Here is a 26,924-nt window from a genome sequence, read left to right as displayed (position 1 = left end):
GGTGGCCCCAGTTTCTGGCCTTGGAAACAGGATAAATGGAGTTACTGTTTGCTGCTTCTAGGGAGCGGGTAGACGTGGGTAGCAGTGACATCAGGACCTCAGTTCTGGGCATGGTCAGGCTGAGATGCACATGGGACAGCTGACAGATGTCAAGCAGGCAGTCTGCTCTATGAGTTCTGGGGTTCAGGGAAGGAGTGCAGGCTGGAGACAGAAATGCATGAGTTGTCAAAAGACAGACGGAATTTAAACTACAGGGGGGACAAGACCCCAGTGGACTGCTGAGGGATGTGTATAGAGCTGTCCAGGCCTGAGCCCTGAGCTTCTGCAGGGTCCAGGCAGGGTCAGAAAGGCTGAAAAGGGTCTGTCCATCCTGAAAACTTACACACATCCACATATGTCTTACCCCACTGCAGGGACACTCAAAGTCCTGGTTCTTACCTCGGAAGGACAACTCAAGTGGCTTGGCAGAGGTCTGGGATGCTGCATGCTCCTCAGTAGGCAAAGGTTTTCCACAGTAGGGGCAGAATTTGAAAGCTGCTTCAATATTTCTGCCACAGTGTGGACAGAAGGAGATCATGCTACAAAATAGAAAGGGATAGGGATGAGGAGCTGAAAGAAAAAGCTAATCCACAGCTGACAGGTGGTCATCAGAGTCCTATGGTGAAGGGGAGAGAAGCTGTCACTCTCGGATCCTGCAGGAGGCCACTTCTGAAATCAGTTGTTACCCATTGTGCTGAGGCTTTAGCTACTTGTCCTTCCCTAATGACCCAAGGACAAAGCAGACCAAATACAAGCAAGTGGCAGACTTCCCAGGAGTAGTGGATGCCCTGAGGTCCTGCAGAGTTGTGTCAGAAAACTGCTCCCATCAGAGCGAGCACCTGTGTAGAATGCACACCCAGGGTCTTCAACCGCATCTGTGATGCTTATTTTAAAAAATAATTAAAAAAATTTTTTTTGAATTAGGGATTGAACCCAGGGGTACTCTACCACTGAACTACATCCCCATCTCAAAATTTTGAAACAGGGCCTGACTAAATTGCTGAGGCTGGCCTCAAACTTGTGACCCTCCTGCCCCAGCCTCCCAAGTTGCTAGGATTACAGGTGTAGGCCACCAAACCTGGTTTGATGCTTATTTCTTAAACCACACAATGGGGCCAGGGGGGACTGTATCCCCAAATATCCACATGCTCCCCTACATTTCCCAGCCACCCTTACAGCTATGTTAGGCACATATGACTATTTCTAGCCAAAGGGGTGTGGGTGGAAGTCATCTCCTGGCTAAAGCATCTCCTCCATCTATCCCGCCTTGGAGATCACGTATCCCAGGTAACATAGCAACATGACAAAGGAAAGCTGCCTGATTCACTCTGGGATCTCATGATTGATAAAGACAACTATGTATGAAGTCACCAAGATTTCAGGCTTTATTAGTTTCTAGAATAACGAATTCTGACTAATTTAGTGGGACAATGGTTATTCATTACATTATTTGCTATGCTTGGTGTATCACTGAAATGGTTCCTGATACTTTTTGAAAATTAAAAACAAAACCATACACAGGTCTATGACAAACGAGGATATGGCAGGGTTGGAGCAGTTAATAAGTGAAAATCAACTAGAATGACGGTGCTGTGGGCATTTCTTTTTTTATCTTTTTGGTACTAGGGATTGAACCATGGGGCGCTTTACCACTGAGCTACATCCTCAGTCCTTTTAATTTTTATTTTGAAACACTAAGTTGCTTAGGAACTTGCTTAGTTGCTAGGGCTGGCCTCAAACTTGAGTGATCTTCCTGCTTCAGCCTCCCAACTCACTGGGATTACAGGTGTGCCCCACTGTGCCTGGTGTGCAGAGGGCATTTCAAAAATTTTTTTTCCTTCATACATATAAACTTAGCTTTTACTTTTGAAGCAAAATTCAGAACTCATGTCTCCATAGGATGACTATAACTGAACATCTTTTAAGTAGAGAGAGAGAGGGAGGGAGGGAGATGAGAGGGAGAGGGGGAGAGAGACATTTTATTTGTTCTTGTATTCTAAGATTTAGTGTATGGCAGCAATTAAAAGTTGAAATATCAGAAGCCAAATGTGTGTGTGTGTGTGTTCATGATTTCATTTTACCTTGTACTGTGGTTAGGATTAGTACGTTCCAAAGTCCATACATTAAAGGCTTGGTCCCCAAGGTGGTGCTATTGGGAGGTAGTGAAACCATTAGGAGGTGGGGCCAAGGAGGAGATCTTTAGGTCACTGGGGGTCTTTAGGTGCCCTTGAAGGGGACTGTGGGAGGTCAGCCTCTCCCTTTTTCTCTTTACTTCCTCACTGATAATGAAAGGGTTTTGCTCTGCCAGGCACACTTGGCCATTGTCATCTGACACACCCTCCAGAGGCCCAAAGCCATGGGCCATTTACCCATAGACTAAAAGTTCCAAAACTGTGAGTTAAATAAATCTTATCTTTTGTAAGTTGATTATCTCAGGTATTTCATTATAGCTAACACATCTTACAATATAACTAACACATCTTACAATGTAAATTTCTAACTAAACCCTTTTCCTTTAGTCAAAGTCAAGGTTGGTTTTCTGTTGCAACTGTCAACAGTGGTGTCCTTGAAATCACAGACTTTGGTCCCAGGTGCACAGGATGTGAATTCCAGACTTGCCCAGGCTGAGAAAGTTCCTTAGCCTCTCTTTGTCTCTGTCTGCCTAGACAATACAAAATGTCTAGTGCCAGCACCTGTCTGACAGAAAGATTGTTGAAGTCTAGTGGATACTTATATCAAGTGCTGAGAACAGGGCCTAGTCACTGAAAAGCTTTTCTCCTTTTTTTTTTTTTCCCTTTCCAGTGCTGGGCATCAAATCCAGGGACTCACACATGCTAGGCAAGTTCTCTGTCACTGGCCACACCTTTATCTTGAAAGCTTTTAAGCACTATCTTATTATATTCCATTTGTTAACATTTCTATCCTTTCCCTTTTCTCTTTCCATACTGTAATTTCAGAGCTTCTTGGGCCTCTGTTTCCTTTAAGTGATGACATACAGAATTATAGATCTTTTTTTTTTTTTTTTAAGAGAAAGAAAGAGAAAGAGAGAAAGAGAGAGAGAGAGAGAGAGAGAGAGAGAGAGAGAGAGAGAGAGAGAGAATTTTTTAATATTTATTTTTCAGTTTTCGGCAGACACATCTTTATTTTATTTTTATGTGGTGCTGAGGATTGAACCCAGCGCCCCGTGCATGCCAGGCGAGCACGTTACCGCTTGAGCCACATCCCCAGCCTCAGAATTACAGATCTTTCTCTTGAAAACCACAGGCCATCCATATAGCTAATGAAAGAAATCTCAGGAAAAAAAAAGAGTTTCTCCTTCTCTCAGGCTACAGAAGTGCAGAAATCATACTCTGGTATAAAAGGGCTCTTCTGCTATTTCAAACAAAAGAGCTGTGTAAGACACCTGGTCTGCAAAGACCACTGTCAAGTACCCTTTTCCTTTCCAGTAAGGAGGGGTGTAATTCTGAGTGATTGTCTTAGTGATGGTTGTTCTGGCAGTAACATTTAAATCACATCCGTCTTCTCAAAGGTGTAAACACTGGGGAGCATCTGTTTAGCCACAGGACTCTCTGCCTTTCCCCTTCTTCCTTTAGGCAAGCCTGAAGGTCAGGTGTTGATGCTGGAGCCACGAGATCAAAGCTGGATATACAGTTGTCCAAACTTTGTATTAGTGGGGAAAAAACTTGTGTTTGTGTTAAGCTACTGAGATTTGGAGGTTATTTATTACTATGGAAAAGACTAGCCCAGTCTGACTAATAATACACAAAGACACCATGGGATTTCATATGTAAACAAAAGGATGGTTTAGAAATCTGTGGTGGTGTTAAGTGGCTTCATGTTAAGTGGATTTTCCCCAGGGGCCAGTGCCTGGGATAAAAATGGACCCCCAGGAAGGAACAAGTGCCTAACCAGGTGAGCCCTGCCACACTAACAATAACACTCCTCCTAGGAAGGAAGTCTGCTGGCTGCAACAGAGGTGAGACAGCACGAGTGGGTTACTGGTGAACCAGCCTCAAGGGTCACATGCCTGAGGGGATGGTACCTTTATAGGGTCGCAGTCTGGCTCTGGATTCACTGGCTTGGAAATTTCATCTTGATAGTAGCCTAGAAGTGAACAAATGTGGAAACAATGACTTGGACTCGGTTCAATTCACAAATAAGTGAAAGATAATATTTCCTGAGCACCGGCCATGCGGCCAGTATGTGTTAAGTCTATTCATTCATTCATTCATGCAGTAATAACCTATGGAGGTCCTAGTTCTTTCAGCCTTTAGAAAGGAAACAAACACAGCCCCTGACCTCAGCAAGCTCACAGTCTGGTGGGAGAAGACAAGCTAATAAACATGTGAGCAAGTAACTGTTGAACAGGTCGGGAGGAGATAGTACTAAGGAGGACAATAAAGTACCTCAGGAGAAAAAGGGTGCCAAGGGGGTTGGCAGGTCACTGTTTACACGGGGTGGTCAAAGAGGACATCACTGGGAGGGGCAATTGAGCGGAGATCTAAGGGAAGCCACAGAGTGGGTCATGGACATCTGTGGAGGGTCCCTCCAGGCAAAGAACTTTCTGTTACCTGATTTAGTCCACATCACAGCCCAAAAGGTAGGTTCTGAAAATTATTACCCATTCTTTTTCTTTCTTCTTGAGCTGGGGATGGAGCACAGGGCCCTTAAACTCTACCACTGAGTTATGCCCCCAGCCCTCTATAGGAGAGTGTGGCATCTATACTTTCCAAAGACAGCTGTGGCAATATTTCTAGTCTTGTGTGCTCTTCGGAAAAGGTAACCCTTTCCACTAAGAAGCAGGGCTCTGAACCCTTCCTTTTGGATCTGAGGCCTACAATTGCTCCTACCAATAAAGATGGGCATAATTATGTAATGACATGCCCACTCCAAGGCCAGGTCATGCACCTGGCTGGCTCATTCAGGATGCTCCTGTGTGGAACTGGGTTTCCATAATATGAGGCAGCCTAAAGTAGCCCACAGACTTCATGGAGGGGCCCAGATGAAGAGGAATTGACCCTCACACAACAGTCAGCATCAGCCACTGGACATGCAAAGAAGCATGTCTTCTAGCTAATTGATATTCCAACTTTGGAGTCTTCCTGCTGTGGTCCCAGATGTCATGCAGCAGAGACAAGCCAGCCCCACCTGCTTGCTCTGAAACCCTGACCCACAGAACCCATGGCCATGACAAATGACTGCTTACAGAACTGCATTTTGGAATAATTTGTTTCATAACTGGAACAAAGAATAACCTGAAGCACAGAGAGGTTTAATTGCTTATTTAACAATAGCTCCCAACTCATGAGTTCAACATATGTAGATTGAAATCTTCACAATCACCTTTCACAGAAGAATAACTTTTCCCTTTAAGATGTGGAAGGAGAGGCTCAGAGAGGGACAGTGATTTGACCAAGGCCATACAGCTCTTCAAGTGGCAGATCCAGAAATATTATTTTAATTTCCCACCAACTTTATAAGCCAGGGATACGCATCTCATACTCGAGACTTACAAACTGCTGCTCAAAGACTATGCACCTAGAAAGCAGTAGGGACAGAACTCAAATCTGGACCTATAAAGTTCATGTTCTCAACCGGCACAAATTCATAAAACAAAAACAAAAACTTCACTGGTTCTTGGGCTGCAGGTCAGAACATTCTTTCAGTCTTTAATCTGAAAGCTGATGCTGTGTAGAACTGAGCCAGGAGGAATACTGGATTTTTTCAACCACAGACATCTGCCTGTCCCCTACTCTTACACTGTCACCAGCCTCGTCTCAGCCACTTCTACCTTGTGCTATTACAGTCACCAGTAATTCTAACTAGAATTCCTGCTTCTACCCTCATCCCTACAGTCTATTCTGAAAGCAGCAATTAAATCTTAGACCCTGTCCTTCCTCTGCTCAACACCTTCCAGTGGCTTCCATTTCAGACAGTAAAAGTCAAAATTCTTAGCCCATAAGGCCCTACATGATCTCCCATGTCCCACTCCCACTCTGACCTCTCCCATACACCCTTGCTCACTCTAAGCCAGCCACACTGGCCTCCTTGCTTTCCCCCAAAACATGACAAGATCTTTCTGCCCCAAGACCTTTGCGTTTGTTCTCACATCTTCCTAGAATGTTTTCTGCCCATGTCATGCTCATGCCATCACTTTCTCCAGTTCTCCCTTCATATGTCACCTTTCTGGACAGATCTTTTTTTGATACTACTCATAGTACACACTATCCTCCTCCCACCATTTCATTTTTCTTCGTAGTGCTTGTCACCACCTGACATACTCTAACTTCCTTATTGCTGCCTCCTCTGAATAGGCTGGTAAGCTTCAAGATGGAAGGTTTTGTTTGCTTTGCTCACCACAGTACACCCAGAGCTCAGAACAGGCTGAAACCCGAGGCTCCAATCCTCAGGCGAGCCATCCATTTATTTTACTTATTCAATAAAATTTTATTAACATCTACTATGCGTCAACTACTATGTTCCTCCTAGATTCCAAGACGCAACACAGCAAGAGGGCTAAAGGTTAGACTCCATCCTAAGCGCGGAGGGACAACAGCCTAGGTGACAGTGACATGTCGCCCGCCCCCTTCTCAGAAAACCAGGGCAGACTTAGCTGCCAAGGCGGAGCATCTGTCAACCCCCAGATGCTTAACCTTAGCCACGCCCACCAGCGTCCAAGGGGGCTGGGGTCCTAGCGCGCGGAGAGGTTCCGCAGCCTCTCTAGTCCAGGCCCCAGGGCGAGCTCTTCCCAAGAAGGGTCGTGCTGAAGTCACAGGCTCCACAGACGAGCTGACTCCGAAGGAAGCCAGGAACTTCCCTCACCTCTGTACTTGAGAACAGGGGTGGGCGCCAGAGTTTCTGCGGTCAGAGCCGCAGGAAGTGGGACTCACCTTCTCATTGCCCCAAGGAAACTTCCTCTGGCGCCGGAGACGCTGCGCACGCATCCTCTTCCTGGAGGCCGGGCTCCCGAGCAAGCGCAGCGACCTCCAAACTACCCCCGGGCTGTCTACCTGGGAACTCCATTTCCCAGGTGCCTTCGCGGCAGATCAGCCGTCTAACCCGGCTGGGGAGAAACTCCCTCGTCGCTTCCACCCTCTTCGGAACTCCACTTCATCCCACTGCGCATGAAGCCAATCAAGATAAACTACTTGGCATCTCCCCATCAATCAAAGGTTACCTCTTTAACTCCGCGCGTCTTCTTGGTAACGCCAACCGCTTCCTCCGCGTCTTTCCATGGCAACCTCGGGTTGTTTCCTTTATAAGTAGAAATTTCCGGAAAGGCAGAAGAAGGTTAAGTCGATCCTTTAACAGGGTCTACAAAACCGTGGTTTCACCTAGTCCAGATCGGAATCTACTCTATTTCCCAGGGTGCTCTACGGGGGCCTCCAAGGTCAAAGAGGCATGTGGGGCGGGGAAGCCAAGCGCGGGCGCGCGCACAGCCCTCTGGGAAATAGAGTCCTGGCGCTTGGCGCGGAGGAGTCTGGGTAGAATAGCTGGGAAGTGTCGCTGGGTTCCGGAAGTTCCCGTGAAGAGGCGCGCGTGAGAGGAGTTAGGTTTATTTCTCCTACCGAGCTGGGGAAAGTCTGTTAGCCCGGCGGACTGCAATCTCGAGGTACGCAAGTGTCGTGTCCGGGGTCGCTGAGAACCCTGGAGACTCGTGGGCTCGGTTCTTCCCGAGGGGCGAGGCTGTACTATTAGCGCAACTTAGGCAAAAATCTCGTCGCCTTGGGCAGTGGAGGTCTTGATGGAATCTTGAACCCTTAAGTCAGATTCTTCCTAAAGTGAGACGAGTGATTCTATTTAGTTGAGGAGACCGGGCGAAAGAGAGGGACTAGGTGTCTAAAGGCGGCAGGTCTGGGCAGGATCTTGAGGAAGAAAGGGAGTTCTTGAGGATGTCCAACAATTGAACGTTGACTGGAGCGCATTCTGTGCCCAGGCGCGGTGCAGTCACAGCAGCACTAAGACATAGCGCAGGTCCTCGCTGTCCTCGGATGCGTTTGGCACCAGGATCATCTCGGGAATCAGGGTTTTTCGGATTTTAGAAAGACAGTATTTCACAACCAGGCAACATACTGGCGGATCTACCACGCGACCTGCGCAATGGTTTCATTAATGAGGTTCTAGGCATAAAGTTAGTTAGAAGAGATCGAAATAAAACACACAGACACAGTTACCTTATTTCTATTGCTGGGTCCGAGACGGCTCCCCTCTCTGGCTCCGACCTCTAACCGCCCAGCAGGGCAGCAAGGATTACTCAGGGCTAGCAGGAGAGAGAGAGAGTGAACACGCCAGGGAGTAGCCTTTTATTGGGGAACAAGAAATTCAGGGGATAATTCCATCCAATGAAGGTTGAGGGGGGACTGCACTCCAAGGTCAGGGTCAGTGATTGGGCCCCCGGGGTCAGTGGTCAGTCACACCCCCACACGGACGGGTTCTCTCATCAGGAAAGGGCCGGGAAAATTCCGACACAGCCAGAAGCCTCAGACCCTTAACGGGAGTCGCCCAGTCACGTGTCAGGATGGCTTCCCACAGGCGGAATCTGGAACAGTGCTTGTGTCATCAAAGTTTTCTGCGTGGGGTGGGGGAAAGGTGTATACGGACTTCCACTGACTGGAAAGAAGATTATATGTAGTCGGTGGCAATCCAGGTTAGGATTTCCTGTCAATTTATGAATGAATTTCAGGTTTTCAGGGACTTTAGATTTTGGAATTGTAGAGAAGGGACTGTGAATCTGTTGCAGTAGCCCCATTTGGAACGTGTGGCAACTAAAGTTCAGGGAGAGTAAATGATATAACCATAGACCCTCATTAAGAAGGTGGCAAGACTCCCAGACTCCTGGGTGGGTACCTTGGGCTTCATTCAGAGGCCCCACTCCCCATTTCTTCCCTTTCAGGTCTAAGAGTATATGAAATGGGAACAGAACTGTGATTTGGAAATTGTCTCAAACTTGGATGTTGGTGAGAGTGCGGTAGTTAAGGTAAGGGAGGGATCCTGCTGCTGTGAGGACTGTGGGGTGCAGGGAGCACTTCCATCTAAAGGGGGAGCTCTAAATGGGCTCCAGTGAACTCGATTTGTGGGGATGCAGACCCAGTGATGCCAAATTGTAGGGTGTTTCAGAAGCTGAAAATCTCATTTTTAGGTGAAATTTACCAGTTTTCAAGTTTTGTTAAACTATGTTGTTTAAGGAATAATGACAATGAAAACGTCTATGTGTTTGGTACAGATGCAATTTAATTTAATTTATTTATTTTTGGTGGTGCTGGGGATTGAACCCAGGACCTTGTATGGGAGGCAAACACTCTACCAACTGAGCTATATCCCCAGCCAGAGATGCAAATTTTTTTTCAACTATTTTCTACCTGAGGTTGATTGGATCGAAGGACACAGAACACACAGATATGGAGAGTTGACTGTCATTTCTGTTACTGTGGGTCGTGGTTTAAAAAAAAAGTTTCAGAAATATTGCTGTTGTAGAATAGCAACAGCTTTGGAGGCCAGCTCACCTGGCTCAAATCTTAGATATGATAATCAAGAAATCCCAGAAGCATGGTCCCATTGATTCAGTTAGAGACATTTGTAATGTCAACAATTATTTTAAAAGCCCCTGCTTTACAACAGGCACTGTGCTGGTGCTAAGACACAGCCGAGAGCAAAATCAAAGGTCCCAACAAAGTATAGACTCTCATTGCCAGATCTCACAAACATCTATAAAGTAAGTACTAAGCATGGTTATGAGGTTGTTTTACAAGTTCTGAAGTGCAATGGAAATGTGGGGCTGGAGTAGTTTAATTAAATGTAATTGTTGTTGATTCCTAAAGGGAGAATCACTTCAGAAGTCCCGCCCACTTCTGAACATTTTGGGGCTCATCCAGCATGGACAGGGAGTCAACTGTAGAAGGAAGGGAGAGTTTCTTACAGCTCCCTTCCTGCAGCTCTGCCAGCTGGGAACATGGAAGGGAAGGAGGAGGAGCTTGAAAGAGGTTACTGGGACATGGCGGCTATGGCTGAGGTAAGTTAAGGGTTCCTTTATCTTAATTGATTACCCTCAGAAGAAATCCAGCCTTCCTTTGTACCCTGCTTGCTGTTCCATGGTGGCTCCCCAGTTGTCTTTTTATGGTAACGTTTCATACCGTTGCTGTCCTGCTATGGAATCCTTGTTGCACTGTTGCTTACAGGTTAAAAATGCCCACTCCTGCATGACCTGGTTTCTGCCTGCCTCTCCAGCATCTTCTGTCATTTTGCCAGATAACCAGTACTCCATTTCTGATCTGATGGTAAAATGTTACACTGTACTTTCCAATCTCTCTGCCTTTGCCTGGGCTATGCCCTCTGCTAGAATATCCTGCTGTTCTTGTTTGTGGTAACATGTTATGCAGCCCTCAAGACCCAGCTCATCTCCCCATCTTTCCCAAGGCAGAGTCAGCTTGTCCTTATTCTGGCCTCCCTTCCATGCTCTGATGACTCCTCTGTAGCGTAAATCCACCTGTCTCTGCCCATATTGTCAGCCCCACAAGAGTACATGCTCCTCGGGAGAGGAGATGATTGGGATTCATCTCTGGATTGCCAGGGCCTAGCACAGGCCAAGCACACAGCAGGCTTTTGAGGTGTTTGTTGCGTGAATGAAAGCTAAAAACTTTTCTACCTGGTTAATATCTGCTTGTCTTTAATGGTCCAGTTTGAATGTCCTCCACTACAGGAAGCTTGGCTTTATCCCATGGTAACTTTCCCCCTCCCTTCCAAGGTTTATATAGCCCTGATACCTCCCTTTGTCACAGGCCTGCCACCTCAGCTTATCATCTAGCATCCCTGAGTCTCCATCAGACAGTGAACTCCTCAAGGCCAAGGCCCAGGTCCTTGTCCTGACACAAGACCATGTCCCCAGCATCACAGTGGGATCTGGCACACAGGAGAAATGTTTGTTGAATGCATGCTCTGACCTTTTAACTCTCCCTGTATAAAGCCCTCTGTGGCTCCCTTGAGCCCCAGGGTTCAAGTCCCTGCTTCTGTCATGTACACCTTCCAATGTTGTTCCAAGGATCCCTATCCAACACATTCTAGGAGTCTGTTTAAGTCAGCATTTTCACTGCCATGACCAAAAACCTAAGAAGAAAATTAGAGGAGGGAAAGTTTATTTTGGAATTCACAGTTTCAGAGATCTCAGTCCGCAGATGGCCAAATGCATTGCTCTGGGCCCCAAGGAGAGGCAGGACATCATGGCAGAAGAGTGTGGTGTAGGAATGTGACTCAGAAGCAGAGGGAGAGTGCTCCCTTCACCACAGACAAAATGTATATCCTAAAGGCATGCCCTCAGTGACCCACCTGCTCTAGCCACACCCTACCTTCCTACAACTATTAATCACTATCAGTGAATTGATGCACTAATTAGGTTTAGGCTCTCCTAAGACAATGTCTCACCTCTAAACTTTCTTGCATTGTCTCACATGAGATTTTGAGGAATACATAATATGGAAACCATAAGAGTCTGGGGAACAAAAGCTCATTAAGGCCCTCTGCAATCTGGCTCTTGATGCAAAACCTTTTTGACTCATTGCTCTCAACAGTGGATAGACAGTAACAATTTGAACTACAAGTACAAGAAACTCCAATTCAAACTGGCTTAAACTTTCAGGAGACTGTTTATATGGATCACATAACTGAAAGTCCAAAGGTGGGGGTGGCTCCATCTGCCTCAGTAATCAGGACTGTTTATTGTCCCTGTTTTCTCCACCCTGCTTAGTACTGGCTCCGTCCTTGGTGACTCCTTCCCTTCAGACTCAAGCAGCTGCCAGGACCGTGTGCTTCCTTGTGCTATTCATCAGGTGTTGGTTGTGTGTCTGCTGTGCGGGAGCCTTGTTCTAGGTGATATGGTCCCCATCCTTGTGATATGGTCCTCAACTGATATGGTCCCCATCCTTGTGAAGCTCACACGAGTGGGAGTGTGGAGGACAGTGGATTAGTTTGCGAGGGCTGCTGTTAATAAAGTACCACAAGTTGGGTGTTTTGAATAACAGACATGTATTGTCTTAAAAGTTCTGGAAGTTGGGAGTTAGAGATGAAGGTTTTGGCAGGGGTGTTTCCTTCAAGGACTGCGAGGAGAGCGTTCCTGCCTGTGCCAGCTCTGGTGGTGTGCAGGCCACTTGGCCTTCCTTGGCTTGTAGAAGCATCACCCGGATCCTGCCTTCACCTTTGCACACTATTCCCCTCTACCTTTGTATAGTCTTCTCCCTCTATATGTCTGTCTCTGTGTCTTCGTTTTCTGTTTTTAGGATACTGGTTGTGTTGAATTAGGGCCCACTCTAATGACCGCAAATCAGTCACCTGTGTAAAGAACCTATTTTCAAATAAGGTTTTTTCCTGAGGTAGGGGGTTAGGGTTTCAACCTGTCTTTTTGGAGGGTCACAATTCAACCCATGACAGTAAATTCTGTAAGTAAATCATGTAGTATGCAGGTGGCATTAAGAACTGTGGAAAAGATAATGTGGGGAAGGGAATAAGAAGTCCAGGTTAGGGGCTGGGGCTGGGACTGGGGCTCAGCAGTTGAGCGCTCGCCTAGCATCTGCGAGGCCCTGGGTTCGATCCTCAGCACCACATAAAAGTAAATAAATAAAAAGTGTATTGTGTCCAACTACAACTAAAAAATAAACATTAAAAAAAACAAATAAAATAAAGGTGTCTGTCCATCTACAACTACAAAAAAAAAAAAAAAGAAGTCCAGGTTAGGTTTGCTGTTTTATGCAGAGGGTTTGGAGGCGGCCTCCTAGAAAAGAGACTTTTGAGAAGAGAACTGAGATCTTAGGCTTTGAGTGGGAGCAGGCAGTGGTCCAGGGAACAGCAAGGAAGTGGTGTGGTTGGGGCAGAGGGGGAGACAGGAGAATGGAGCAGGTGAGATCTGAGGGGTAGCTGGGGCCATGCCTGTACAATCTTGGAAACCATCTTATGGACTCTCTAGGTGAGATGGGCTCTTGGAGGGTTTGGAACTGAGGAGGAGGAAGATCTACTGCAGATAAAGACAAGATCCTCTCTGGCTCTGCTCCCAGCTTCTGTTTAGAATCAGCCTTTGGATATCTGCCTTAGTGTCTTGTGACTGCAGTGACAAAACACACAAACTTGGTGGCTTAAGAACAACGTAAATTTATTCTCTTAACAGTTCTTGAAGTCAAAGCCCAAAATGACTCTTAAGGGACCAAAGACAAGTTATCAGGGCTGGTTCCTTCTGGAGGCTCCAGGGGAGAATGCCTTGTTTGCCTCTTTCAGCTTCTAGAGGCTTCTGCATTCACTGGCTCCTGGCTGTATCACTGCAGTCTCTGCTTTTTGTCATTGCATCACCTTCTCATTCCTGTGACTGCTTGTGTCCTTCGTATGAGGCCTCTTGTGATGACATTTGGAACTCTCTCATATGGTCCACTTCCCCATTTTAAGATCCTTAACTTCATCGTAGCTGCAGAGTCCCTTTTTGTCATAAAGGCAGCATTCTTGGGCTCCTGGGATTGGGGTATAGAGATCTTTGAGGCATGGAGGCATCATTCGGCCTCAGGATGTCAAAGGGGAGCTCAGACTCCAAATGTCCCAAACCAGAGTCAGCATCTGCCTTGAGAACTGCTTCTCCCACATCTCAGTAAGCAGTGATTCTGACCTTTCAGTTGCTCAGAGTAAAAACTTAGAAACATTTCAGGCTTTTCTCTTTTTCATACTCTATGATTTTTCTGTCAGGAAATCTTGTCTGTACCATCATCAAAATATTTGGAATCTAACTCGGGTGTGGTGGTGGATACCTGTAATCCCAGCAGCTCGGGAGGCTGAGACAAGAGGATCATGAGCTCAAAGCCAGCCTCAGCAACTGTGAGGCACTAAGCAACTCAGTGAGACCCTGTCTCTAAATAAAATACAAAATAGGGCTGGGGATGTGGCTCAGTGGTCCAGTACCCCTGAGTTCAATCCCTAGTAACCCCCCCCCCAAAAAAAAAAAATTGGAATCTCATCACTTCTCACTGGGATTATCAGATTGGTCTTTGTTTTTATCTTTGTGCTTCTGCTCTTCCCACTTCTCTTCCACCCACAGGAGAATCCTGTTGAGTATGTGCTTCATTAAAAATTTTTTTTTTTTAATGAAGCACGGGTGATGAAATTCAGACACACTGAATGCATGACACAATGAAAACAGACCCCACGTGGGTCTAGGAGGAGGACTTTGTCACCCAGAAGCCTATATGGAGCCTATCACAACCCTCTTACACCTCACATAAGTATCCTGACATTTTTAGATACCACTTCCTTATGCTGTTTGTGTTTTTAAAATAGTTTAATTACCTAAGTGCACATCCCCGTGGCCCCTCTTTTGGTTTTCTCTGAAGTCTTTGATCCTGTAGGTCCCTCCTCCACCCTTCTCTTCTTTACAGTTTGTACTTTGAAGAACTCGGGCAGTTTGACCTGTGGACTTTGTTTCAGTCGCTTGCTGGCTCCATACTCCTGGTGCAATCTAGTGTGTCGCAGTGGTGACTGGTTCAAGGGCTTCAGTTAGACTTGGGTGCATTGTTTGTGGCAGGACAGAGGCCCAGAGCCTTTGTGGTCCCGGCAGCCATTGGCACTGCCTGCCTTGTTGTCTGTTCACTCAGCAGGGTACTGTTCCAGTGCGGTGTCCCAGTCATTTCCGAGATGGAACACTTTCGTAGTGAGGCATCGCCCCTCTTCGGCTGGGCAATCCCTTTACCTGCCAGTTTTCAGTATAAGGAGTAGGGTCCCTGCTGTCATCCTTCCAAGAGGACCAATTTATTTATACACTTGCACATGTGTGTTGGACATTATTCTCAGAGTTTTACAGAGCATTTTCACTGATGTCAGTGGGCATACCCAGACTAAATCCCACAAGGACAGGAACAGGCTGCCTCCCCTGCTGCCCTGTGCCTGGCAAGGAGCTGGCAGCAGGTGCCCTGATGTGACCGGATGCATGAGCGACAAACTCTACTTGCTGAACAGCTTCCTGCCGAGCACTTGCAGGCGTCAGCTCCCTTCATCCTCCCAGCACTCTCACTTTAGAGATGAGGAACATGGACTTAAAGAGGTGGAATAATGAAGTCCCACAGCTCATAAATAGGACCTGAATTTGAACCAACAGAATCTAAAACCAAGCCCCTGACAGGTCAGCCTCCTTGGGGTCATGCATCAGGTAGCAACTCTTGTCCCTCCACTACCTAGCTGTGTGGCTTAGAGCAAGTGACTTTGATTCTCTTTTCTTCTACAACCTGGAAATAACTCTGCCTCAGAGAGGAGCTGGGCATCCAGTGATTCGCTGCACCTCGAGCGCTGATCCCATTCCCAGCACAGGAGGCGACTGGACAAAGAAAAGCCTTCAGGTTGGAGGCCTGGAGAGTTGGGTTGGGAAGTGTAAGCTGGGGGTGGAGGCCTTCCCACGTGCCACATTGCCCAGCAGCTTCTCAGTCACTTCTCCTGGGTAACCCTGATGAGATGGGACTCACCAGTCCCTTTCACTAGTAGGCCAGGAATCAGGCTTAAGGGGCCACCCATAGTGGAAAGTAGTGGGGCCAAGCCTCAAACCCAAACTAAACAGAGTTAGTTTTTCAGTCCCTTTCACTAGTAGGCCAGGAATCAGGCTTAAGGGGCCACCCATAGTGGAAAGTAGTGGGGCCAAGCCTCAAACCCAAACTAAACAGAGTTAGTTTTTCATTCTTAAAATATTCCTTTGTGTGTGCATACACACATGTCCTTACACATGTGCCCATGAACACACTAATGAGGATCTAGAAAGGACTATGGCTATCCAAATAGCCATAGTTTCACCTTGTGATGGGGTGATGGGGATGGGCAGCCTTTCACTTTCTCTTGTCAGTACTGAGCATTTTTATTTTTATTGCAGTGCTGGGGATTGAACCCATAACCTCACATATGCTAGGCAAGTGTTCTACCACTGGGCCACTTCCAGAGCCTTTGAATTCTTATTTTAAATATGTATTAATTAGTGAAGAAATCTAGCATCACTAAAAGTTGAACAGTAGACATGCAGCTTAGGTGGTTGTATTGCCTAAAGTGGATCTGGCACCACATTGGGTGGGGGGGTGCTTCCAAAGGCTGTACTGACTCTGATCAGGCCTCTGCTCTCCTCACCAGTTTATAGGAAAAACAGGGGCAGAGGGGCAGCTAGATGTTGGACCTTAAGTCAGGAGCATGGAAGAATAGAGAGGCTGCAGGGGTATGGCTGAGGAATGAAGGTCTGCTGACACAAGCCAACTGCACACCTGGGCCTCAGAACTCGACAACGTAACTACAGAATTACCATCAAGAAGTCAGACAAATCTGTGTGTGTTCTTGGAATATGGTCTAGGTATTAAGTAATATTAAGTAGTTACTGTTAATACTGCAGTATTCACAGGGGAAATTAGAGGTCCCGGGGGTGCTGGGTCTATCCGGTTAATTATATGCATTTCCCTGCTTGTGTGTGTTTGAAAATTTCCACAGTAATACAAATTAAAATCTTGATTTAATGCAAAAAAAAAAAAAAAGACAAAAGCAGGAAAATCAATGGATTTTTAAAAACTTTTTATTATTTCTAAAAATTTATTTTCTTTTGAGAAATCAATGGATCTTAGATCAGGCAGATTGGGTTTAAGTTCTGCCTGTTTGAGTGATTTGACATCGTTATCTCCCATCCAAGACTGTTTCTTGCCTGCAGTATAGGGCTCTTGAGTGTCATATCTCAAGGTTCCTGTGAGGCTGAGAACAAGATGATTACTGCCAAAGTCCTGGTAAACTGAGGGTTAGGGTACCCTGAGTAGGTTGTTGGGCTCTTTCCTGGCCCCAGCCCTTGAATGACTAAGTGTGTTTGCATTTTAGGAATTTGTCACCCTCAAGGATGTGGCCATGGATTTCACCTTGGAGGATTGGGAGCAGCTGGGGCTAGACCAGGCGGACCTGTTCTGGGACACAGCTCTGGACAACTACCAGAACCTCTTTCTTCTGAGTGAGTGCTCTTCTGACTCTGGGGTCCCAGTCACTGTCCTACTTGGGGATCACCTGTGCTATCACCCACCAGTTGGAGTTCCAGCTTCTGAGTGCCTAGGTATCAGCATGGCCCAACCCAGTCATTCTCAACTGGCTGCCTCTGCCTGCCAGCAGAATTGGCAATGTCTGTAGACATTTTTAATCCTTGCATTTGGAGCAGGAGTGCTATAGTGGGTGAGCCCACGGATGGGGGGTGCTATAGCGGGTGGAGCCCACAGATGCTGCCACACCTCCCACAATGCACAGGACAGCACCTCCAGCCGAGGGTTATCCAACCTTCAAATGTTAGTGGAGTGAGGCTGAGAAGCCCTGTCTGGCCTCCTGCCTGCCTCTGCAGCTTCATCCCTATGAATTTCCTACTTGTAACCATGGAGTCATTCCTTGACCTTAGGGTCACTGTGATTGCCGTCCCCTCTGCCCATAGTTCTCAGGGCTTCCCTTTGTTACACTGAGCTGTGACCTATGAGAAGGCCCTGCCTCACTCTCCTCAACTCCTTCATGGCTCCTTAGTGTTCTAACTACTTAATCTGTCATCTGAAATGGGAACTTCGTAGGGGCAGGATTTTTAACCTGCTTTGTTCATTGGTGTCCCCAGTACCTACCATAGGACTCCAGTGAACCATTTCTGAGTGAATAAGCAGTGGAGTAGCAGAAACTGCTGTGTCATGAACCAAGTCCTCTGCTGGTCAAGCTCTCACTCAATCTTTTGGTCACCCCATGAGGAGGTTGGATTGCCCTCTTTCACTGATCATTCTGAAACTTAGGTTCACAGAAGGGAAGTTGCCTTCCCAGCCAGGTTAGGGTCCCCAGGAGCACCCCCAGGTTCGACGATTCGCAAGGAGGACTCCCAGGACTCAGCCTATGGTCAGACTCATGGCTGTGATTTACTACAGTGAAAAGGTATAGAGCACAGTCAGCAAGGGGAAAAGGCAAGTGGGGTGAGGTTCAGGGTAGCCAGGCTCAAGCTTCCAGAATCTTCTTAGTGGTCACATGGGATTCACTTAATTCCCCAGCAACAAGATGTGACAATACATGTGAGATGTTGTTTACCAGGGAAGCTCATTGGAGATTCAGGGCCCAGAGTTTTTATTGGGGGTTGGCCATATGCCCCATTTGCCTGGCACAAACCCAAACTCCAGACTCACAAGAAAAGCAGGTGTTTCGTTTAAACCATATTGTTTGCACAAATTGTTTAGGCCTAGCGATCCTGTCTTATTAGCTCTGGGGATGTGGGGAGCCCTCTTTAAAGCCAGGTGTGCCAGCAGGCTTTTCCCAGGGGTCTAGTTGGACCGGCTGTGTCCACCCACTTCTGCACAGCAGCCTCACAGACCCAGCCCCAGTGCATGTCTGGCATCTCCCAGCCCCAGCATCCCAGTTCCCCATCACTGTCACCTCAGCTACTTATTTCCCCTTTTTAGGTCCTCAATTTTTTTCTAAGAATAATTTATTCTAAAAGATTAAAAAATAAATAAAAGACTACGTTATGGAAACTTATTTGATAGAATTTTGTCACACCGGGGCAGGTCTTCTCCAAACTATAGCCAGTATGTGCTACAGAAGCAAGATAGGGGAGTCCCTGCTGTGTGCAGGATAAAGTTGGGAGAGCTGAAAGATTCCTATTGGACATATGGTTGACTTTCCACATTGTGATTGACTGCAGTGTCATTCTGTCTTTGCAGATCCCCCAAGACCCAGCCTGACCTCCTATCCAGATGGTGGGGAAGAGCTGGAGGCCCTGGTGGAAGGAAGCCCAGAAGCAGCTGGCCCTGGTAAGTGGACGGGAGGGCCCTTGGTGTACCTCAGAACCTCTGCCTGAGGTGGCCAACTCCTAGTGTGTCTGCCCAGACATCTTGACATCTGGCCTGTGGGTTTCATTTATCCCTTGGTGTCTGTCCCTTCATTTTAGGGGGGATGGGGATGCTTAAGCAATACTCAATCTGACATGCCTGCTGTGTATCCTCCTCCTCCGGCCTTTTGCACAGACTGTCCTGGTGCCTCTCCTGTCCTCTTTTCTTCCTTCCAGATTCAGCAAGGGGAGGCTGTTGACTCCCTGTGTCAGTCTCTGCCCCCTTCCTGCCTTGTGCCTATGAGGCGTAGACCCCCAGTCTGTCTACCTCTTTTCCCTCCCTTTATATAGACCCAACCTTTCTCCCTTGCCCTGGGCTTAGCAGATGACCACATTTGGGAGTAACTCAGGCCCAGGACTGAATGCTGCCAAGAAGACCCACTCTGCTGTCTCCCGGGCCAGGGTTCCTTTGATTGAGCAGGTCAGTGAGGATTCCTGTGGTGCTTCCCCTGGTGGAAACATCCCTGGGAGGAGAGAGCAGAAGCAGGTGCCTCACCTGGGTGTGGGTGGCTTCGCTCAGTGTTACTGTATCAGTGTGAGGAGGAGGGCCCTGAACCAGAGATTACAGGATTCCAGGGCTCTACCTGCCCATCAGTCTGCATCCCTGTGCTTGGCTCACTGCCTATGAGTCCTCTGCAGCCTGCTGCTCAGTACCAGTGTCACATGAGGGAGACCAATCCAGGCATGTGCTCCCCTGACCTCTCATTTTTGTTTCTGTTACTTTAACATAGAGGATATTTTCAAGTAGAGACAACTAAATATATAGGTAGGCATGTGTGTGTGTGTGTGTGTGTGTACATGTACATCTCCAATAGTCACAACTGTGCTGCATTGTTATCACTCAGGTCTTCTTCCTGCTATAACTGCAAATTCTGCTAGATTCATCCTGTGTTCCCAGCTCTCTACATCATGCTCAGCACGTAAGAGGGGCCTGGTACACGGCTGTTAATGTGCTCCAGGCATAGGCAGCAGCATGCACAGAGGCATAGTGAGGAGAACAAGCCAGATAGCTGTTGGAGCAGAAGCACAGAAGATGTGACAATGCAGAGCAAGAGGTGGCTCTGGAAAGATTTTGTTTCAGTTTCACTTAACAGGCTGAGAGATGGGCAGTCTCTGAGATGTTCAGTGGATAGAGAGCCATGAAATCTGTGAAGGAACAGACTTGAAAGAATATGATGGTTCAGGATGGGCTGGGTGGGGTAGGGGGACTGGAGGTGTGGAGAAAGCAGTGAATTTCATGTTTTGTGGGGTCCCAGGGGTGCACAGCTTGGTAGTTGAGGGTGGGCCAGATAAGGGCAGATCTGCTTGTTCAACTTTGGAAAGGGGGCTATCAGGGGTGGTTGAGAGTGCACCTGAGGTACCTTGCTTTTCGTCCTTGAGAATTTTCTGTGACTGCTTGTACGTCATCCACTCACAAGTCACAGTAGAGGGTGCTGAAAGCTCAGCTGTTTCAGAGAGAACACAAGGTGGGGCACTCAGCAGAAAGCAGTGTGGGGTTTTGGGGATACCTCAGAGTAGGGTGGTACTCAAGCTAGGACACAGAACAGTTTGCCTGTGCAGGACTCTTGGGCACAAGAGTCCTGTTATGGCACAGATAAGAAAGTTTGGTAAATTCAGGGACATGCAGGAGTTCTTTGGGGCCAGTACAGAGAATGCTGGATTCATGCACTTGCATTTCTCTTCAGAGGCTCTGGAAGTGTTTATTGGGGGAGTGATGTAGCCAGAGCTGGTTGTCACACAGCCCCTGATGGCTGGGTGGAAGTTGATGATTGACACCGGAGAGGGAGGGAGTTGACATTCCCAAGGAGGTCTGGCAGAAAGTGGTGAGTGGGAGTGGGGATGCGGACTCCCAGGATTCAGATGTGAAGGACTGGGTGGGTGATTGGATCATTCTCCAGGAGACTTTGGGGAACACAGTCATTGATGTAGGTATGAGGGTTATGGCTGGGATTCTCCCTCTCAGTTGAACTCCTGAAGTTTCCAGATTCCCTTCTTGAGAATGGACTCCGTTTCTTGATGCCAGTTTCAGACGGGACACCACTTCAGGCCCCTTTCCTTTAACCCCCTTGATGGACAGGCTGGACTCAAGACGTATCACTCCTACTGCCTCTTGTCCACATTCTCAGCCCACAGCTCTGGTCTTTCCCACTGGAGACATTTGTATTCTCTCTTTCAGATATGACTGAGACCAAGGCCTCTCCTCTGCATCAGGATTTCTTAGAAGAAGGGCTCTCCCAGGAGATTTTGGAGGCATTTTCCAAGGATGGCCTCTGGAACTCCAGCTTTGAAACCTGTATAGGTGAGAGCTGGTTAGATAGTTTGCTGGGAGATCCAGAAAGTCTTCTGAGGACTGATGTTGCTATCAACGAGGAAAGTCCCACAGAATGCAATCATGAATTCAAGAGTGGCCTCAGTCCTAGTTCCCCGCTTTCCATAGGAGAAGACTCTGTGATGCATGACATTCCTGAAAAGAGCCTCACTCCAGCTAAGTCGAAAGAATGTAGGAGTGACTTTGGCTACTACTCAGACCAGAGCCAGCAGGATTCTGTACAGGGAGAGGAGACCCTATATAAATGTAGTGAATGTGGGGAAAGCTTCAGCCGGAGTTACCACCTTATCCAGCACTGGATCATTCACACGAAGGAGAAGCCCCCTGTGCGTCCAAAGCATGAGAGAAGTTTCATCCAGAGTTCCTACCTATTTGTTCGTCCTGTGACTCATACAGGATACGAGTCCTATGTGTGTAAGGAATGTGGGAAAACATTTAGTCAGAACATGCACCTCCAATGGCATCAGAAAATTCACACTGGAGAAAAACTCTGTAACAATCAAGATCATGACTGTCCGTCCAATCGTGCACGACCCATTAAATGTCAGAAAACCACCATAAGTGCTAAGTCCTACAAATGTAATGAATGTGGCAAGGCTTTCAGCCGGGCCCTTCATCTTGCCGGGCACCAGAAGACTCACATTCAGAAACACTACGAATGTGCCATGTGCCAGGCAGCCTTCAACTTGAAGAAGCATTTCATCCAACATCAAAAGACCCATGCTACAAAAACTACCTCTGAGTGTCAGGAGTGTGGGAAGACCTTCAGGCGGAGTTCGTCACTCATTGAACACCAGGCCATCCACACTGGGGAGAAGCCTTATAAGTGCAATGAATGTGGGAAAGCCTTCAGCCATACATCCTCACTGAAGATCCACCAGAGGGTTCACAGTGGAGAGAAGCCTTACAAATGCAGTGACTGTGGGAAAACCTTCTGCCGGAACACTCACCTTAATGAACACCAGCGAATTCATACAGGCTACAAACTCCACAAATGTCAGGAATGTGTCAAAAGTTTCAGCCGACCCTCACACCTGATTAGACATCAGTCCAGTCATACCACAGAGAAGCTCTTTGGCTGTGCTGAATGCAAGGAGACCTTCAGCCACAAAGAACACTTGGTACAGCATCAGATAATCCACACCATCGAAGCCCCCTACCAATGTCAGGAGTGTGGAGAACGCTTCATTTGCCATTCAACCCTGAATTGCCACCTGAGTATTCACACCAGAGAAAAACAAGGATTTGATACAAGCAAGAAAATTTTGGCTCTGAACTCAGAACAGAGAGAGTATCAAAGGCTCAATGAGAAATGCTTTAAGTGTAACAAATGTGAGAAAACCTTTAGCCGTAGCAAATACCTAACTCAGCATGCGAAGATTCACACCAGGGTGAAGTCTTTTGAGTGCCATCAGTGTGGGAAAGCCTTTGGCCACAGTACACAACTCAGTCGCCATCAGAGAATCCACTCTGTGGTGAGGCCATGTGAACGTGGTGAGCACAGGAAAGCCGACCATAACCTCTCCCTCACCGAACAACAGTCTTCCCAAAGTGAGCACTCCTTTAAGTGTAACGAATGTGGCAAGACCTTCGGCCAAAGTGCTCACCTCTCAGAACATCAGTTAGTTCACTCTGGAGAGAAGCCCTTTAAATGTAAGGAGTGTGACAAAGTCTTCACCCAGAGTAACTACCTTATTCAGCATCACAGGACTCATGCTGCAAAGAAGCACTTTCAGTGTAGTGAGTGTGGGAAGACATTCCATCAGAGTTCATGCCTTTCTAAGCATCAGAGAATTCACACAGGGGAGAAGCCCTATGAATGCAGTGACTGTGGGAAAGCCTTTGGCCTGAGTGTTCAACTCATCCGACACCAGAGAGTTCACACCGGAGAAAAGCCTTATGTTTGTCAGGAATGTGGGAAATCCTTCAGCCAGAGCTCATGCCTTTCCATTCACCGGAGAATTCACACTGGGGAGAAACCATACATGTGTAGCAAATGTGGGAAAACCTTTGCCCAGAGAGCAAATCTTACACAGCATGAAAGGATTCACACTGGGGAGAAGCCTTATGCCTGTGAAATATGTGGCAAAGCCTTTGGCCTCAGTGCCCACCTAGCTCAGCATCAGAGAATTCACACCCAGGAGAAACCTTATCACTGTCAACACTGTCAAAAGACATTTCGGTGCTATTCCAGTCTCAACCGACATCAGAGGCTTCACACTCAAAAGTAACAAGCAGCAATACTGTCTGCCGCCACTGAGTGGCAGCAGAGTCCTGCACATCTGAACATGTTCATCTGCGTACAAGATTTGAAACCAACATATTGAGAGCTTCACCCCTCACAATAAATAAATCTCTTTATCAATAAAGATTGATTAGAAAGTTTATACATATGGGTTTCATCCAAACAATGAGACACAAAAGTTGAGAAGCTGTGTAACTTGGGATTCAGAAGTAGATCTGGAGCCAGTCTGCTTGAGTTGTGTTCACCTCTGCCATCTACCACCCCAAGTGACCTTGGGAAAGTTAAAATCTCTCAGGGCCTCAGTGTCCTCTTCCCTAAAATGGGCATAATAATCACCTACCTCAGGGCAGTTGTGAGGGTTAAATAAAGTCAAGTACTTAGAACTGCTAACTGATCTGTGAGTACATGTCAGATAAAACACAAATATGCTCTTTTATATTAAAAGAAGTTTTTGTTCATCTCCCTCTTCTTTTTAAATGCTTGTCCTCTGTCCTAGCCTTTTCTTACTGAATCCACAAAAATCCAAGAGGAGTATGTAAATTTCCACCTTGAATGGTTAGAACTTTCTACTTGTACTCTCCCAAACCTCTCACTCCAAGAAGAATCTTCTCCCTGGCCATATTTGCAAACCATCTCTTTCCATAGTCTTCCTCCATTTAAACCATTACTTAAGCCAGTTGTAGTGGTGCATTCTTGTAATCCCTGCTATTTGGGAGGCTGATGCAATAGGATCAGAAGTTTAAGGCCAACCTGGGCAAATTAGTGAGACCCTGTCTCAAAAAATAAAAAGGACTGTGAATACAGATGTAAAGCACCCCTGAGTTCAATCCTCAGTACCAATAAATGAATATGATGTGAGACCCAAATTTGTCATGGGAGTTAATGGTACTGCCAACAGCTGAATTCACGAATGGGTTCTGCTGATAGCAGGGGCAGTGTGGAAAGCTGCCTTGGGTGTTAACACAAAATAACCCACATGGAAGAGGTGCTTGGAGCTGAAATTTGTTATAGAGATGTTAATTGATGACCATTTTTCTAAGCTAGCCATTCACTAGGCACTTAGCGAGGCCAAAGGGCAGGGAGTGCAGATACGATTGCCCTGACCCTGAAGCTTCTGGAATCCAAAAGGGAAATGAATGACTCCACAGAGGATCACTGTCAATTGACAAGTAACATCTTAAAAATGCTACTTGCCTTATTAGAGGAGGTTCTGGGACCACCAGGGGTTATTGTTGAACCTGGTGAGGGGATCCTTTCTGCTGGAGCTGCCCATTCATCTTGGCCAAGCTAACTGTCCCCTCATGGAACGTGACCAGCTTGAATACCTCATCAGCTCCTGACTTGTGCCATGCTCACTAAGTGACCCAGTCATATTTGCTGAAGCACAACAGAATCTTACAAAGATGTGGGACGCTGATTAATATTGCGTATATCTGGGGTGCTGGGGATAGACTGGATGTGTGTCCTGTGCAGTGGACCTTGAGTTCTGATGGTTGGTTTTGTAGTCGAAATGGGGGCTTCCTGGCTGCTAGTTGGGCCCACACCACAGGGGAGAGCTTTCTGTTTTTCATATGGCATGTGTTTAATTATGTGAGTTTTTGTGGGTCCCTGTAGAAATACCCTCCGTGTGTGCATGTTGGTTGGTTCTCTGATTAAAGTTTTGAGTTCAAAAGTATTTCCTTCTTTGGGCTGGGGTTGTGGCTCAATGGTAGAGCACTTGCCTAGCACATGTGGGGCCATGGGTTCAATCTTCAACACCACATAAAAAAATAAATGAATAAAATAAAGCTATGAAAAAAAGGTACCTCTTTAAAGAAAAAAAAAAATATTTTTTTTCTCTGGTTCTGATGCCACATTGCCTGGCTACCTGCTGGGCCTGCAGAGTCCCTGGCTACCAGGTGCTCATGTGCCAGTGGGGAAGGGCTTGTGAAAGTGAAAGGTTCCAGCTGGAGAGAGACAGTAAAGTGAAGTCATCAGTCCTCCAGTAGATGAGAGCAAGGAATGGGTTCTGGGGTGTATGGAAGCCCAAGTGTATTGGGCTGCTGTAACAAATGGCCATTGACTTGGTAGCTTATAAACAACAGAGGTGTAGCACTCATATTCTGGGAAGTCTAAGATCAAGGTTCTGGCAGGTTCAGTGTCTGATGAGGGCCCATTTCCTGGTTCCTGGACAGCACCATCCCACTGTGGAAGGGCCAAGGAAGCTCCCTGGGTTCTGTGATAGGCACACTGATCCCATACTTGAGGCCCGGAGGCCTCATGCAAACAATCACATTGGGGATTAGGTTTTAGAACATGAATTGGGCCAGGGGGGACCAGCTGTGTGAAATGAGTGCTGAAGAAGGGCTTCTGAGGTGACTAGCAGAGGTGCAAAAGCAAGGAGGAAACCCTGTGAATGTCCTAAGAGAGTCCAGCCAGAGGGAGCAGCCCCGGGAGAATGTGGAAGGATGGGAGGGCTTGGCGCAGTCAGGGGAGCAAGGAAGCCTGTGTGGGCTGGAGCAGGAGGAGCTGTGGTGTGCAGGTCAGGTCTAGACTGCACGCCTCAGGTGGCTGTGAAGGGCTTGACATGCCCTAGCAGAGATGTGGGCTACTGCTGGAGGGCTGAGGGCAGAGATGGGATTGACAGGCCTGTTTAGCAGGATTTCCCCGCTGTGTTGAGATGACAGAGTGGAGCAAAGGTGGAAGAAGGGATCAGTGAGGAGGCAAAGGAGTGTAGTGGGAGGTGTAAGAGGTAGTATTGGAAGGAATGGGGGGTGAGGTGCTTTCTATATTTGGGCTGCCGAGTTGATAAGAGAGAAACCTGGAACTGCTGGTGGGCACTTTGCCACCATGAAGAAAGACCCTACGGGAAAATGAACCAAGGGAGCTCCCTGGGGTCTGCAATAGGCGCACTAATCCCCTTCACGAGGCCCGGAGGCCTCATCCAAACAATCACATTGGGGATGAGGTTTTAGAACATGAATTGGGCCAGGAGGACCAGCTATGTGAAATGAGTGCTGAAGTAGAACTGAAAGCAAAGAACAGATTACCAGCAGACCATGTAAGCACCTGGATTCATCTGTACCTGAAGGTGAAACTTTTTAATCATCTTAGCCAATGAATTTCCTTTTTTCCCTGAGCATCATAATACTCTTGGCTGATAGCAAATCTCTACTTCATACCATAAACCGTTTAAAAATCTGGTTGGATAAAGTTTTAATTCTAAAAAAAATCATTATAAAAAACTCAGGAGAACTCCCCCCACCCCACCCCCATAACCTTAGGGATGAGAAAGGCTGATTTCTTAACATGATAGTTGGTTCAAGAACTAAAAAGGAAAACAGATTTGAATGCCTCAAAGTTTAAAATTTCTGTACAGCAAAATACACCATAAAATTGAAAGAGAACAGAAAACATTAGTCACGTATCAAAGGGTAAGTATACACATATATAAAGACTTGCTGTTATGTAAA

At 46.9% G+C, this 26,924-nt stretch overlaps 2 protein-coding genes across 12 annotated transcripts in view; one reads left to right on the top strand and one right to left on the bottom strand.

Annotated features, from left to right (window-relative positions):
• The window catches only part of Vrk3 (VRK serine/threonine kinase 3), a 36,394-nt gene extending 28,975 nt beyond the window's left edge, over nt 1-7,419 (bottom strand). Inside the window, exons 1-3 of one of the 4 annotated variants that reach the window (XM_027920458.2) lie at nt 7,217-7,419; nt 4,082-4,143; nt 439-578 (exon numbers count right to left, since the gene is read on the bottom strand). In XM_027920458.2, coding sequence (XP_027776259.1) covers nt 439-577 — 139 coding nt within the window. In that variant the 5' untranslated portion in view covers nt 578; nt 4,082-4,143; nt 7,217-7,419. Of the gene's footprint in view, nt 1-438; nt 579-4,081; nt 4,144-6,861; nt 7,135-7,216 lie in introns of those variants that run through there. The other 3 variants (XM_071604559.1, XM_027920457.3, XM_027920459.2) reach the window with 3 other exon arrangements.
• Nucleotides 7,086-24,332, top strand: Znf473 (zinc finger protein 473). 8 transcript variants are annotated; one of them, XM_071604553.1, is made up of 8 exons: nt 7,564-7,651; nt 8,933-9,016; nt 9,658-9,751; nt 9,858-10,048; nt 15,300-15,389; nt 16,885-17,011; nt 18,732-18,821; nt 21,075-24,332. In XM_071604553.1, the coding sequence occupies exons 4-8, from the start codon at nt 9,989-9,991 to the stop codon at nt 23,456-23,458; spliced, it is 2,751 nt and encodes a 916-aa protein (XP_071460654.1). In that variant the 5' UTR covers nt 7,564-7,651; nt 8,933-9,016; nt 9,658-9,751; nt 9,858-9,988; the 3' UTR covers nt 23,459-24,332. The 8 variants fall into 8 exon arrangements, with proteins under 8 accessions (XP_071460656.1, XP_071460655.1, XP_071460654.1 ...); XM_071604555.1 differs by lacking the exons at nt 7,564-7,651; nt 9,658-9,751 and adding an exon at nt 7,086-7,211; XM_071604554.1 differs by lacking the exons at nt 7,564-7,651; nt 9,658-9,751 and adding an exon at nt 7,086-7,241.
• The last annotated feature ends 2,592 nt before the right edge of the window (nt 24,333-26,924 follow it).

Source organism: Marmota flaviventris, chromosome 18 (assembly GCF_047511675.1).
Source record: "Marmota flaviventris isolate mMarFla1 chromosome 18, mMarFla1.hap1, whole genome shotgun sequence".
Lineage (NCBI taxonomy): Eukaryota > Metazoa > Chordata > Mammalia > Rodentia > Sciuridae > Marmota > Marmota flaviventris.
Note: the sequence above shows the minus strand (reverse complement) of the source record. Positions and strands in the feature narration are given on the sequence as shown.

Excerpts from the sequence above, each read along its gene's own strand:
- Znf473 (XM_071604555.1), top strand. The coding sequence starts at position 9,989 with ATGGAAGGGAAGGAGGAGGAGCTTGAAAGAGGTTACTGGGACATGGCG. Across the intron at positions 17,012-18,731 it reads CCAGAACCTCTTTCTTCTGA|ATCCCCCAAGACCCAGCCTG; the intron begins GTGAGTGCTCTT and ends CTGTCTTTGCAG. Across the intron at positions 18,822-21,074 it reads CCCAGAAGCAGCTGGCCCTG|ATATGACTGAGACCAAGGCC; the intron begins GTAAGTGGACGG and ends TCTCTCTTTCAG.